At 37.5% G+C, this 15694-nt stretch overlaps 1 protein-coding gene across 3 annotated transcripts in view; it reads left to right on the plus strand.

The window, feature by feature from the left end:
* BMPR1A (bone morphogenetic protein receptor type 1A) overlaps positions 1–9796 on the plus strand; it is a 143784-nt gene extending 133988 nt beyond the window's left edge. For all 3 annotated transcript variants that reach the window (XM_047760162.1, XM_047760164.1, XM_047760163.1), the window contains exons 9-13: positions 1273–1465; positions 3003–3300; positions 7219–7394; positions 7945–8075; positions 8163–9796. In XM_047760162.1, the coding sequence (XP_047616118.1) occupies positions 1273–1465; positions 3003–3300; positions 7219–7394; positions 7945–8075; positions 8163–8288 (924 nt within the window). In that variant the 3' untranslated portion in view covers positions 8289–9796. The remainder of the gene's footprint in view (positions 1–1272; positions 1466–3002; positions 3301–7218; positions 7395–7944; positions 8076–8162) is intronic.
* Positions 9797–15694: the final 5898 nt, after the last annotated feature.

Below are 15694 nucleotides of genomic sequence, written 5' to 3' on the forward strand. Positions count from 1 at the left end.
TTTTCTTTTTTTAATTTAAAATGGTTGCTAATCCTTCCAAGAATGAAAGATAGCAATTTATGTGCATCTTTTCACTCAATAGATATTCATGAAATCACTTGTACTTCACTTGTCCAAAGTAAATATCTGTATTTGATGAATAGTGGGGGTGGAATTCAAGCAAATATGTATATAAATAATAAAATTATAACAGTGATAAGTGCAGGTGAGAAGGGTGTGTGTGCTGTGAAGGTATTTAACAGAGAGAAACAACACTCAAATAAAGGGAACTGTGCATGCGAAAAGACTGAGACAGGAGTGAACTTGAGTGAATTCTAAAAATTGGAACATGATAAATAAGAGGGATGAGGATGGGGGATTTATAGTGAATAATCAGCCTGGAGAGTTAAGCCAGGGGCCAGATAGTGTAGGTTCTTAACAGACTGAGTTGAATATTTTAAACTATCATTTAAATTTTGCTGCATAATAAACTACCCCAAATTTTAGTGACTGGAAGCAACATTTATTATTTTCATAATTCTGTGGCTCTTCTGGGCAATTCTTTTTCTGTATTTGCTCAGCTAGAGCCAGATGGTATAATTTATGTACATGGCCAATGGTTGGTTATGGTACCACTCGTTTTTGGTCACAGGGTTCCCTAGAACAGCAAGAAGGGACAAGCCCCAAGTTTTCAAGTCTTTACTTGCATTATGTTTGCTGTTGTCCTATTGCCCAAAGCAAGTCATGTCGCTAAGTCCAGAGCTTGTTAGAGAGACTGCCCAAGGGATGTGTGTACTGGCAGGGGAATTATTATTTTTGGTCACAGCCTTGGCATTTGAGAGTTCCCAGACCAGGGATCAAACCTGAACCCTCTACACTGACCTGAGCTGCTACAGTGACACCACCAGATCCTTAACCTGCTGCACCAGAGGAACACCTATATTGACTATTTTTGCAAAGAGTTTGCAACTTAGACTAACCTATTATTTTGTGATTTTAAAATACATTGTACATTGTTTCATTTTCTTTTAAATATAGTACATTTCTTCCTCAGGATCTGCCTCAGGGAACTGGCTCCAAGAGCCCCTGCAGATATGAAAATCTGCAGATGCTCAGGTCCCCTTACAGTCTCCATATCCCAGGATATGGAACCCACAGATACAGAGGCCTGCTATATAAGCGCTAATATTAGAATTGCTTGGGTATATGTACCACCCTTTTTGATGGGAATGGCCTATTAGACCACTTTCTCAGTCTTAATATGTTCTTTTCATTTTACTATTTTCTACAAAGGTTCAGCGAACTATTGCCAAACAGATACAGATGGTTCGGCAAGTTGGTAAAGGCCGATATGGAGAGGTGTGGATGGGTAAATGGCGTGGTGAGAAAGTGGCAGTCAAAGTGTTTTTTACCACTGAAGAAGCTAGCTGGTTTCGGGAAACAGAAATCTATCAAACTGTGCTAATGCGCCATGAAAACATACTTGGTGAGTACACATTTGATTTTAGTCAATTCCATGTTCTGACAAGGTTAGTGGGATGCTGATGGAAGCCTGCCACCTGGGCTTTGAAAACATATGTGAATTCAGTTATGTGCATTTGGCTAAAGGAAACCCCGTTTAAATACAACCCAGCCCTGAATGGCAACCAACCACTTTACAGACATATTTTGGAAACATTTCAGCGTTGGGTTTCCAGATCACTGCAATAAAGCAAACATCACAGCAGAGTGAGTGACACACATATTTTGGTTTCCTACTGCATATGAATTTTTGTTTACACCATACTGTAGTCTTTTAAGTGTACATTAGCATTATGTCCAAAAAAACAGTGTACATACCTTAATTTAAAGATACTTATATATATATAAAAAAACTTATGTCACAGAGACATAAGTAAGTAATTGCTTTTTGAAAACTTAATTCCCTCAGAGTTTGGAGGCCAGAAGTGTAGGCAGGACCATGCTCTCTGAAGGCTCTAGAGGAGGACCCTTCCTTGCCTCTTCTTAGCTTCTGGTGATTGCCAGCTACCTTTGGCATTCCTTGGCTTGGAGACAGCATTCCTGTCTTTGTTGTCACATGGCTTTCTTTCCTGTGTGTCTGTGTCCGGATTTCCCTCTTCTTCTAAAGATTCCACCCTGGTGGGGCCCACTCTTCTGAACTCGATTATATCTACAAAGACCCTCTGTCCAAATAAGGTCACATTTATAGGACATGAATTGGGAGGGAACATTATTCAACCCAGCACTCACTGGCGTTTTTCTGAAGGGAGAGAGAAGAGAAAAGAGAGGGAAAGGAGGCCAGTATTATGAACCTGCTTGTCAGTGAGCCAGGCTGAAAAGGCGTTGATGAAGCATTGATGGGCAGGTGGGAGTTGGCGTAGGAGTGAACTCTTAGTTGAACATATATTTTATTTTTTAAATTAATTAATTAATTGTCTTTTGTATTTTTAGGGCCGCACCCTTGGCATATGAGGTTCCCAGACTAGGGGTCGAATCGGAGCTACTGCTGCTGGCTTACACCAGAGCCACAGCAACGCCAGATCTGAGCCACATCTGTGACCTACACCACAGCTCACAGCAGCACTGGATCCTTAACCCACTAAGCAAGGCCAGGGATCGAACCCAAAACCTCATGGTTCCTAGTCTGATTTGTTTTCACTGCACCAAGACGGGAACTCCAATTTTCCACATTCTTTATAGTTCTTCATGCTTTAGAGAAGCATATCAATTAGTAACATTCCCCCTGTTATTACACGATATGTGATCTTTTTCTTAAGTCATATTATTACCATTTTTATGATTATCTTTAAGATTATTTTAAATAAATTAAAAAAGTAACTTCTGTAGTTTACAAAAATGTGTAAATGGCAGAAATAAAAATTTTGATAACAAATTCAAGACATTTTGTCAAATTTTTATTATCTGTATGTGTTATCTAAGTTATTCTCAATATCCTGAATGAACATTCATTATTCTCCCTACCCACTTCTGAAAACTAACCTTTTAACTCATTAATTGAACAGGTTTTATAGCTGCAGATATTAAAGGTACAGGTTCCTGGACCCAGCTCTATTTGATTACTGATTACCATGAAAACGGATCTCTCTATGATTTCCTGAAATGTGCTACGCTAGATACCAGAGCCCTGCTTAAGTTGGCTTACTCCGCTGCTTGTGGTCTGTGCCATCTCCACACAGAAATTTATGGCACTCAAGGAAAGCCTGCAATTGCTCATCGAGACTTAAAGAGCAAAAACATCCTCATTAAGAAAAACGGAAGTTGTTGTATTGCTGACCTGGGCCTTGCTGTTAAATTCAACAGGTGAGTGGGTCTTCGCCTGGTGTTTTGAAATTGTTATAATAATCACCTAAGGATATTTAACTGTTTGTATTCAGGACAGTGCGATTCCAAACATACAACAGGCACATGAAAAGATGCTCGACACTGGTAATTATTAGAGAAGTGTAAATCAAAACTACAGTGAGGTATCACTTCACATGGGTCAGAATGTGCTTCTATTTATATAAATAAATAATTGGGGGGTTTTCTTGAGGAGCAGTGAATTAAGGATCTGCTTTGTCACTGCAGCAGCTTTTTTTGGTTTTGTTTTTACAAAAATTACATCCTACTGGAATTCCCATCTGGCTCAGTGGTTAACGAATCCGACTAGGAACCATGAGGTTGCGGGTTCGATGTTTGGCCTCGCTCAGTGGGTTAAGGATCTGGCATTGCCGTTGAGCTGTGGTGTAGGTCACAGACGCAGCTCGGATCTCACGTTGCTGTGGCAGCTACAGCTCCGATTGGACCCCTAGCCTGGGAACCTCCATATGCCGTGGGAGCGGCCCTAGAAAAGGGTTGAGCTATGGTGTAGGTCACAGACGCGGCTCAGATCTCACGTTGCTGTGGCAGCTACAGCTCCGATTGGACCCCTAGCCTGGGAAACTCCATATGCCGTGGGAGTGGCCCTAGAAAAGGCAAAAAGACCCCCCCCCAAAAAAAAATGCATCCTACTTTATATACTTCTTTTATCTTTCATTTAAATTTTTTTTAAATTGAAGTATAGCTGTTTACGGTGTTGCGTTATTTTCTGGTGTACAGCAAAGTGATTCTTTTTGTGTGTATGCATTTTTTTCAAATTATTTTCCATTATAGGTCATTACAAGATATTGAATGTAGTTCCCTGTGCTGTATAGTAGCAACTTGTTGTTTATCTTTTTTTTTAAATTGAACGATAGTTGATTACAATGTTGTGTTTCAAGTGTACAGCAAAGTGTTTCAGTTATACATACATATATATGTAATTTTTTCAGATTCTTTTCTCTTAATAAGTTGTTACAAAACATTGAGTATAGTTCTCTATGCTATATAATAGGTCCTTGTTGGTTATTTGTATTTTATATACAATATATATATGCTATATATATAGTAGTGTGTATATGTTAATCCCAAACCCCTACTAATTTATCCCTCCCAGTCTTTCCTTTTTGGAAACCATAAATTTGTTTTTTATGTCTTTGAGTTGATTTCCATTCTGTAGATAAGTTTATTTGTATCATTCGTTTAGATTCTATGTGTGAGTGATATCATATGATATTTGTCTTCTGTCTGATTTACTTTTTCTAATTTACTGAGTGATAATCTCTAGGCCCATTCATGTTGCTGCAAATGGCACTTTTTTATGGCTTAGTAATATTCAATTGTATACATTGTTCCATATCTTCTTTATCCATTCCTCTGTTGATGGACATTTATGTTGCTTATCTTGGCTGTTGTTAACAGTCCTGCTATGAAAATTGGAGTGCATGTATCTTTTCACGTTAGAGTTTTCTCCAGATTTATGTCCAGTAGTAGGATGGCTGGATCATATGGTAAGTCACATTTTAAGTTTTTGGAGGAACCCCCATTTTTTTCCATAGTGGCTGCACCAGTTTACCTACCCACCAACAGTGTCAGAGGGTCCCCTTTTCTCCACACCCTCTTCAGGATTTAGTATTTGTAGTTTTTTTTTTTTTTTCTGCCTTTTTAGGGCTGCACCCATGGCATATGGAGGTTCCCAGGCTAGGGGTCAAATCTGAGCTGCAGTTGCTGGCATATGCCACAGCCACAGCAACGCCAGATCTGAGCCATGTCTGCAACCTACACCACAGCTCATGGCAATGCTGGATCCTTAACACAGAGGATCGACCCTCTGTCCTCACAGATGCTAGTCAGATTCGTTTCCACCAAGGGAACTCCAATTCTGTATTTTCTTTTTACAGCCACACCTGTAGTATATGGAAGTTCCCAGGCTAGGGGTCAAATTGGAGCTGAAGCTGCTGGCTATACCACAGCCACAGTAACATGGGATCTGAGACACAGCTGCAACCTATGCCCCAGCTTGCAGCAACACCAGAGCCTTAACCGACTGAGTGAGACAACGGATCAAACCCTCATCCTCATGGAGACTCTGCTGGGTTCTTGACCTGCCGAGCCACAAAGGGAACTCCAGTATTTGTAGCTTTTTTGATGAGGGTCATTCTTACTGATGTGAGGTGATACCTTTTTGTAGTTTTGATTTGCATTTCTCTAATAATTAGCAGTGTTGAGCATCATGTGCCTGTTGGCCATCACCACATAATTCTTGATTTCCTACTTTTTGTAGTCTTAGGCATCCTTCTATTTTAGTTATATAAATCTACTTCATTCATTTTTAACGGTATTATGTAAAGTTTTCCATTTTATAAATGTATTATAATTTATTCCATCTATGACCCATTAAAATTGCCTCCAGTTTATCTCTGTTATTTAAAAAATGCATTTAACCTGCTCCACCACCTCTCTTGTGGTGCAGCAGATTAAGGCTCCAGCACTGTCACTGCAGCAGCCTGGGTCATTACTGTGGTAAAAGTCAATCCCTGGCTGAGAATTTCTACATGCTGTGGGTGTGGCCAAAAATGCCATAATGAATATTGTATTTTATCTGTATATAATGTCCTTGAGCACTTGTACAAATGTTTATGATGGATTCATAGAGCAGGGGCTAGCTAGACATATTAAATTATAGTACATATTAAAGTATTATATGTACTGTAGTACATGTACATATTAAATTATCGTATATTGCATGTTATCCCTTTAAAAGCACGAGGTATCAGTTTACACTCCCATAAATAAGGTATAAGTGTGCCATTTCTCCATCACTACCTGATATTGTCAATATCTTTAAACAATGAAAACATCAAATTTTTAGGAAACCATTGAAATTGTTTCAGTGTTATAACTCTGGAATACAGCAGCTCTTTCACATTTCACAATTCATTTCAGGCCATAAGTAAAAGTACTAGTCCATAGTAAGTCACACATTATAAAGTTTTAATCTTCTTTCCTTGTTATTATGGTGCTCTAATCCTGTTGGTTTTTTTTTTTTTTTATCATTGGAGTATTAATATGCTCATATATTCATCAGATGCTATTTAAGAAAATGTAAAATACATTATATTAACCTCTATTTCAGAGTAGTTTCCAAAACCTGCTAGAACTGGGATCCTGAAAATAAATCATTCATGTATTCCAACTCTAAAATTTACTCCAAAAATGGAAAAAAACAATAAATATCATCTATTATTAGATTATCAATATGATTATATAAACATTACCCACAATAACACTAAGTTGGTTGGACCCATAATGAAAAAAATGTGCTCCTAAGTTACAAAGGATCACATGAGAATGGTTAAAGCAAATGATTCTTCTCAAATTTTCACATTCACTTGTTCTGGGACATAATTATCTACCACTTTTTAAATATTCAATATCATTCTCTTTCTTAGAGAGGCATAAAACTTGTTTGGTGACAAAACTTGACCTGAACTATTGTGAGATATTTACTATCTTTATTTATCCAGCTTAGTATGAATATTTGTACTTAGTTTTTCACTGTGGACATAGTATGGACACAGTAATGATTTTGATTAAGAATACTGCCCCAGATCCTGCTGGGGATGTTACATAATATATAGCAAATATTTAAAAGGGTATATTACTTTTTTAAAGCCCTGAAAGATGCTAAATTTCAAAATACATTTCACCCAAGGATTTCCTATAAGGGAATGTAAACATATTAGGTAGATAGATAGATTTTTTGTTTTATTTAGTTATATATAGAGAGAGACAGACTCTTTTACAAAATGCAACAGAAATAGAAGATAAACGATTTTTTCCTTGGCCCTCAACCTGGGTGTTGTCTGTCTTCTGTTTCAGTGATACAAATGAAGTCGATGTACCTTTAAATACTAGAGTGGGTACCAAACGCTACATGGCTCCAGAAGTGCTGGATGAAAGCCTGAATAAAAACCATTTCCAGCCCTACATAATGGCTGACATCTATAGCTTTGGCCTGATCATTTGGGAAATGGCTCGTCGTTGTATCACAGGAGGTAGGAGTTTTGTAGCATGTTTCTGGTTATATTTGTATCCTCATCCTTCAGAAAATACAGCTCCAGTTATATAATTTAGGTATATATGTCAAGGATCCCCAAGACCACACCCCAACTCTGTGATTGCATTAGCAGGACTTTTGTAAGCAGGCCTTTTTAGGTTAACATCTGCTATGTTAACTCTTTTCTGTATACATGTTGTCTTTCTACTGCAAAACAAAAAATAAGTATATAAAAACCTCATTCATTAGTAAAAACAAATGTGTACATAAATATTAAACTGAGAATTTAGCGTAAGTGAATGGTTTGCCTGTCTTATTTTAAAGCAATATTGGTATGTCCAATATGGATAGCTATGGTGGGGATAGAGGAAATAGACATAAAAAGAGAGCATACATTTACTGTTACAAGTGAATCCTTTACTCTGTAATTTTTTTCTTCTTTAGGTAGGAATCAGTTTTAGTTCCATAGTTCAGTAAGTGGTGCTGAATGTATCGATGTATTTTGTCCAGCCACTTTTTTTTACCCACTGTGTTCTCACTCACTACAGGAATAGTAGAAGAGTACCAGTTGCCATATTATAACATGGTACCCAATGATCCATCATATGAAGATATGCGCGAGGTTGTGTGTGTCAAACGTTTGAGGCCAATTGTATCTAATCGATGGAACAGTGATGAAGTAAGTGGAATTCAGTCCCCTGAGGAAGTGATTGCTGAGCGTTGCCAAAGATATCTACCTGCTTACTACATTCTCTTTACATTTCAGTGTCTACGAGCAGTTTTGAAGCTAATGTCGGAATGCTGGGCCCACAATCCAGCCTCCAGACTTACAGCTCTGAGAATCAAGAAGACACTTGCTAAGATGGTTGAATCTCAAGATGTAAAGATTTGACAGATAAATAATCATGAGAAATTCTAGACTGCAAAAACTGTTTTCACCCATGGAACAGGTGGAATTAGAGTAGAATAAGGATGTTAACTTGGTTCTCAGACTTTCCTCACTACACCTTCACAGGCTGCTAATATTAAACCTTTCAGTACTCTGTAGAATACAAGCTGGGAACTTCTAAACACTTCATTCTTTATATATGGACAACTTTATTTTAAATGTGGTTTTTGATGCCTTTTTTTTTTATTGGGTTTTTATGAACTGCATCAAGACTTCAATTCTGATTAAGTCTCCAGTCAAACTCTGGGTACTGAATTACCTATTCATAAAATGGTGCTTTCTGTGAAAGCCTTAAGAAGATAAATGAATTCAGCAGAGATGGAGAAATAGACATTTTTGCCTTCTACCTGAGAAAATTTAATCTATTTGTATTCTACCTTTGTAAACAGCCTATGGATTATGATCTGTTTGGGATACTGCTTAGTTTATGGTAGTTTGTCATGCCTTGATAGTGGGTGTGTGTGTGTGTGTGTGTGTGTGTGTGTGTGTACATGCATGCATACCAGAATTCTTCTGCTGCCATTTAAATTAGAAGAAAATAATTTATGAATGCACAGGAAGGTATTTGGTGGCTTTTGGTTTTGTGCTTTAAAAATGCATTATCTGACCAAGATTCGCCAATTATAGAAAAGCCATTTACCTTGCAAGTGAGCTAGTTTCTCTACCAACTATATTTTTTAACATTAAAGTTGATAACAAAGGCCAAAAAAAGTTTAAAGTATACCTAAATTTGGACTGTTTTCCTTCCTCCACAAACTTTTTTTTGTAATTATTATTTTTGTCATGAAAGCATCCTATCCAAAGTTGGAACTTCCAATGTCATGAACCTTTTAAGGAATGCACTTCTTTTTGAAGTGAATACTAATTACTGCATTTGATAGCAATGTAAGTGCCTATAACCATGTTCTGTATTCTTTATTCTCAGTAACTTTTAAAAGGGAAGTTATTTATATTTTGTGTATAATATGCTTTATTTGCAAATTACCTGCTCCTTTACAACCATATTTTATATATGTACATACATCCATACCATAGAAACCAGCTCATGTGTACCTCATATCCCATCCTTAAGGGAAAAAAAATTAAAAGATCATCAGAAAAAAAATGTCATAAAGTAGAACTACCTAAAAATTTTCAGAAATAATTCAAAGTAGTATATCAATGCCAGGACTTTGTTTAACTTCAGGTCTAGGCATACTTTCATGAAGATACCATCATCTCAATATTCCTTTATAATGGGATCCTCCAATTAGAAATTTCTGTTTCAGAGTTAATACAAATTTATCAACTGTTTTAGACATTTAAGTCACTTGAGATTTTTGGTTTTATGATTTCTGTTCCTTACGTTTGTAAAGACAAGAGTTAGGCAAAAAAAAGTTCAGTATCTAGTCAATACGTATTAACTATACCATATACCTGTTATTCAATAAAAGTGCTACATATTTTATGGATGCCTTGTTTTCCCAAGGAGTAATTGTGATCTACTTAAACATAATATTTTTCTGTAATGCTTTTTGAATATTAATGTCTTATCTGAACCAACAACTCATGGGTGCATAAAGTGAGACAGTTTTCTTTGAATATAACATAAAATAAATGTGATTATATCACAACATACTTTAAAAAAACTTTAAAGGGGAGGAATCAGAAATATATCCATCCATTATCAAAAATTTGACATTTTAAGAAAGAAATTTTATCTATACATCAAATTTCTCAAATTTGAAACTTTTTAACAGTTTTGACCAAGTATAGTAATTTTCATCTAGCATAATTAACGTCTGAAGTGTTTATCAAGATAAGTAAATTTATATATTGATGGTACTCAATTACTTGCTCTTTGAAAATGTTTTTCCCATCTCTACACTGAGAAATACAGATATTTGAATCTAAATTGCCATATGATTTAAGAATACTTATGAGCTCTGATCTACTCAATCTAGGGTTAACCTTGATTTATTTTTTACTTGGTAATCTACCTTGAAGATAATTTGTCATCTTAATAATAAATAAGAATGTAAGGGGAGTTCCTGTTGTGGCTCAGCAGTAACCAAGCCAACTAGTATCCATGAGGAAGCAAGTTGGATCCCTGGCCTTGTTTAATGAGTTAAGGCTCTGGCATTGCCGAAAGCTTTGGTGTAGGTCACAGACACAGCTTGGATCCCATGTTGCTGTGGCTGTGGTGTAGGCTGGCAACTGTAGCTCTGATTTGACCCCTAGCCTGGGAACTTCCATATGCTGTGGGAGCGGCCATAGAAAAAAGAAGAAGAATGTTAAGGAAAGGCAAACTCTATTCTTAGAAATGTTAAAACAGTGGAATTTAAAAGTTACAGATAATATATAAGTACACAACCATTATAATGATTTTTAAATTAAAAATCTATTAAAAGTGATATCAAGAACTAACCTTAGAAATTGTTTAATAAAAATATTTTCTGATATGACATGTTCTTTAAAAAGCAAATGATGTGCATTTTTGAAATCCAAAAGTCTCTTTTAAAAGTTTCATGAAACCTATTTTTTCTCTCCTTTTATTCTTAAATTTCTAAGTTCATCCAGTAAGTGAAATATTTAAAGGGTAAGAGGAAGTATTACATAGTACCATAGATAATAATTTGTAAAACTCTAGAAGCCTTTATTTGGTCCTACTTACAACTTAGCCTCTTAAAAATGTGTGGCTTCTGTCTGTCATTTCTTTGAATAACTAAAACATGAAGACAAACAAAAAACCTGAGCTACCTGAATATAACAAAAGTTAATCCTCTTTCAAAGAAAATTCTTCTTGTGAATTCTCTTTATACTGGTAAATATCTCTAGAATTAAGGGCATACTCAGATTGACCTCAGTGTGTCTACTCTGTCTTCCCTGTACTTTTCTTATTGATGAAGTATAAAATTTGAATCTAGTTTCTCTGGAAATGTTTTCACAAAAGATAATTCAATTGACATTTTGTATTGCCTTTCCAATTCCAGAAGTGCTTTTAAGCTTAGAAAGTGACCTATAGTTTTTGGAAATTATGGTTTCCTAGAATATGCCAGATTTTTATTTTATTCACTCTAAAAAAATGTTCAGTACCTTTTTTCCCAGATGTATTGCATCTGTTTAGAACAAAATGCAATACAGTGTTTAAAGAAACACGCATCTCTTAAGTTGGCCCAAGATCAAATTCGTTATTGAATAAATTATTCCGGGCAAGATTTTACAAGTTAAACTCCTATGTTTCTTTGCATACATGTTGTTTTGAAATATTTCTAAATATCTAAAATAATTTCAGCAACAGGAGTATGAATTGATTTTTTAAAAAAGATTGTTGCCGCTCTTGTACTGTTTAAAAGTGGTAATATTTATCACTTGCTTGGATCAGACGTTAAAATAGCAGTATAGCAGTTCATCTTCTTGCCTTAGTGCTGTTATGAAAGTCACAGTGAAAACTTCAGAGAGCTGACATGTTCATAAAAACCAGATTAAATCTAGGGCAGCATCACATGAAGCCACATGTAATGATCATCCCATAAGGAAAGTATGTGAATACTGCTTTTGCAAAGGATTAAATATATTATTGTAATTTTAGCTTGTGCTCTATACTGTGCTTTCAACGGAATTATTTAAGCCCTTTTAGTGACTGTTGTCCTTAGCCATCTAAAAACTGAAGTGTAGAATATATTGTATAAAATAAAAGTATCATTGCTTAATTAGGAAAATTGTACATAGACATTGAAAGAAGGGTTAAAAACAGGCAATTTTATTATGCAATTGTAAAACACCAAAAATATAGATTCATCTTTGATATATGTAACACACTAAATGTATTTTGTACAGCATCTGGTTTAAAAGGTGCCTTATTAAGTTTATCATTAATTGCTTTGTTCTATATATAGATTACATCCAATGTATCATTTTTAAGTAAATAACCTTATTTTAGTATACTTTAGTGATGTGTTTTGTGATACTCTACTTGGACTATATTGTGTATCAAAAGTCATGGGTCTGGTGAAATTTTGTAACTGTTATGTTAGGGTATATACAAATGTCCCTGAGATATGTATTTCAGTTACCAGAAAGCCAGTATGGGACACAGGACGGGTAAGTGACCACATACTCTTTCCTTTGTGTAGATAGAGAAGTTATAAATCCATCATAGCAAAGAGTTGTTTTCCTTTAAAAACAAAAAGGCGGGGAAGGGGGGGGAAGTTGCCATTGTGACTCAGCAGAACCGAATCTGACTAGCATCCATGAGGCAGTTCCAACCCTGGTTTCGATCAGTGGATTAAGGATCCAGCATTGCCATGAGCTGTGGTGTAGGTCACAGCTGCGGCTCAGATCCTGCATTGCTGTGGCTGTGGTGTAGGCCAGCAGCTACAGCTCCAATTCGACCCCTAGCCCAGGAACCTTCATATGCCACAAGTGTGGCCATTAAAAAAAAAAAAATTGTGATTCTAAAAATATGTACTCAGGAGTTCTCTTGTGGTGCAATGGATTAAGGACCCAGAATTGTCACTGTAGCAGCTTGGGTCGCTGCTGTGGCACACATTTGATCCCTGACCTGGGAACTTCCTCCCACATGCCATGGGTGCAGCCAAAAAAAAATTAAAGTATGTACTCATTACAGAAGTTTAGGAAAACATAGGAATAAAGAAGTAAATGAAATTATTCAAAATCCTATAGCCAGATATTACCACTATTTACATTTGAATATTTTTGATCTTCTTTGCTGCTACATATTTTTTATAATATTAAGATCATAGTATATTATTATATAGCCATTGAAAACATAATTTTTAAAAAATTGACTATATAGCATTCCACTGTACATGGAACAATTTATTTTTATAACTCCCTGTTGAATATTTTGGCTATTTCCATTGTTTGGAAAAGTATAACCAGTACAAACTGAAGATCTATTTCCCATCATTTTTGAGCAGTTCTTACTCTGGGGCACAGTAAGATGTTCCCAGCACATCCAGTACTTTGCTTGGCCCCGCTATTGACTCAGCCATTTCTCCAGGCACTTTGGTTCCTTTTAGGAAGGACAGTATCTAGAAACCAGTATCTGGGTAGCAAATAATTTAAATTTCTAGTTTCTTGTATTGTTTCTAGAGATTTATATATTCTAAAATACTCAGTTTGCTGAGTTTCGGAAGCTCTCGTCCATAACACTAGTTTTCCACGAATATTTGGCAGTTTGGGGTAGCTGCTCAGCTTTGTTTTTTTGTTGTTTTAGAGCCACACCCGGCATATGGAAGTTCCCAGGCCAGGGGTTGAATTGGAACTGCAGCTGCCAGCCTACACCACAGCCACAGCAACACTAGATCCAAGCCACATCTGTGACCTGCACCACAGCTGATAGCAACACTAGATCCTTAACCCATTGAGCGGGGCCAGGGATTGAGCATGCATCCTCATGGGTACTAGTCGGGTTCATTTTCGCTAAGCCACAGCAGGAACTCCCTTGTATTTGTGAACCACTGCTCACCCTAGTTCTATGTTCCTCAGCTTCCTGTATTAGGGAGTGATGCGACTATCTGCTAAAGCAGAAGCAAAAAGTAATCCTCATACTCCAGAGGATTCAGGCTTTCCCCACTCTGCTTGCTTACTTCTCCCCACCCCAGAAGAGTTTTGTCATTACCAGGCCAGGTTTGGGGGAGCTTTCTCCATGGAGGAGGATAGAGAAATGGTGCTCATGCTAGAGCTGGAAGAGGAGTTTGTGATGTTTTGGGAGTAAACGTCATGGGAGACTAGAAGAGCTTCAGAGTGGGAGAGGAGTTTTGAGAAAAATTGTTTATAGACCATATATTCTCTTAACGGTGTTTCTGAAACAAGGAGTTATTTTTACATGTGGTTTGTGGAGACACATCTCTGGATTCACTCCCGGTGGTCTTGATTGCAGTAAGATAATAGGTGTCTTCTAGGTGTGGGAGGTTCTTGCCTCCAAGAGTCAGTAGCTGCCCTGTAGCAGCTCAGGATTAACTGGCACTGCTCCAGCTGGAGACAGAGGCCACTGCTGCTGCTGCTTAGCTCAAGCAAGGAGCCCCTGGGACTGCCCGCTGCCTCTCTGCCCCTCCTCCATGGATCCCCCCAGTGTGTTAGAGGCTGAGTTTGAGTTTGAGGCTCCCTGAAATCACTCCCGTCTCTTGAATATTTGGGGTTATGATTTCCTATTGCTATCTCACTTTTTACTTGCTCCCTTCTACTTCCTATTTTCCAGGAATTACTGAAATTTCCTGATCTGCTTATAGTACCCTTTCTTATTTTTCAATGACATTTTTGCTTTGGTGTGGGGCAGTGCACACCCATGGCATATGGAAGTTCCCAGGCTAGGGTTTGAATCAGAGCCGCAGCTGCCAGTCTATGCCGCAGCCACAGCAACTCAGGATCCGAGCTGCGTCTGTGAACTGCACCAGAGCTCACGGCCACGCCGGATCCCTGACCCACTGAGCAAGGCCAGGGATCGAACCCCCATCCTCATGGATACTAGTTGGACTCATTTACGCTGTGCCACAACGGGAACTCCCCAGTGACATTTTTGAATATTTTTGTGTATGGTTTTTCCTTTGGGTTTGTGAAAGTATGGTACCCTCTCTGTGTTCACTCATCGTCTTTGTCTGGATACCACAAGTGAAGGGTGTTCTAACATTGGCCTTGGGTAACAGAGTCTACCTGGGGACCATTCAGATTCTCCACCCAGAGATATTAATGGAGATATGAAGTCTATCAAATGAACTTTACAAGTCTTGTTAATCTGGGGTCCTACTTATAGAAGTGTTTAAACAAAATTTACACTTAAATTTGATATTAATTAATGTTTGTGAACTTTGCATGGCAAGCACCCTATCTAAAAGAACCAGTTTCTCTAGTTCCCACCCCAGAAACTTCTGGAGTGACCCATGCTGCTGGCAGAGTTTACCAGTTAGCACTTCCATTTTTAACCTCCCCATTGAAGAGCACCAGTCATATGAGGGTTGGAGGACATGTGCCCCTTATATAGGAGATCAGTTCACTCTGCTTATTATGTGCAGTAAGATCCAAATGAAATCTTAAGTGATACGTCCATATTACCCTAATGTTTCCACTTAGACATCAGTACAGCTTGGCCAGTAATAGCAGGATTAAGCAGAAAAAAGACACAGCGTGGTCTTTCTAGCAGCAGGAGTGACCTGGTCCTGGCTTTCCATTCTTTGGGAGTGGCCCAAATATGTCAGGCCTTGGATTAGGCTTGGTCTTGGTAACTGAGCTGCACTGGGCAGGAGGCTTTGGCCAGAGGGTAGGCACATAGGTGAGAGTTGAACCCGTGGTCAAGATAATAAAATACACGGATACGTAGAGCTGTTAGACTAACCACCTCTTACTAC

The sequence above is a fragment of the Phacochoerus africanus genome, chromosome 15 (genome assembly GCF_016906955.1).
Source record: "Phacochoerus africanus isolate WHEZ1 chromosome 15, ROS_Pafr_v1, whole genome shotgun sequence".
Classification (NCBI taxonomy): domain Eukaryota; kingdom Metazoa; phylum Chordata; class Mammalia; order Artiodactyla; family Suidae; genus Phacochoerus; species Phacochoerus africanus.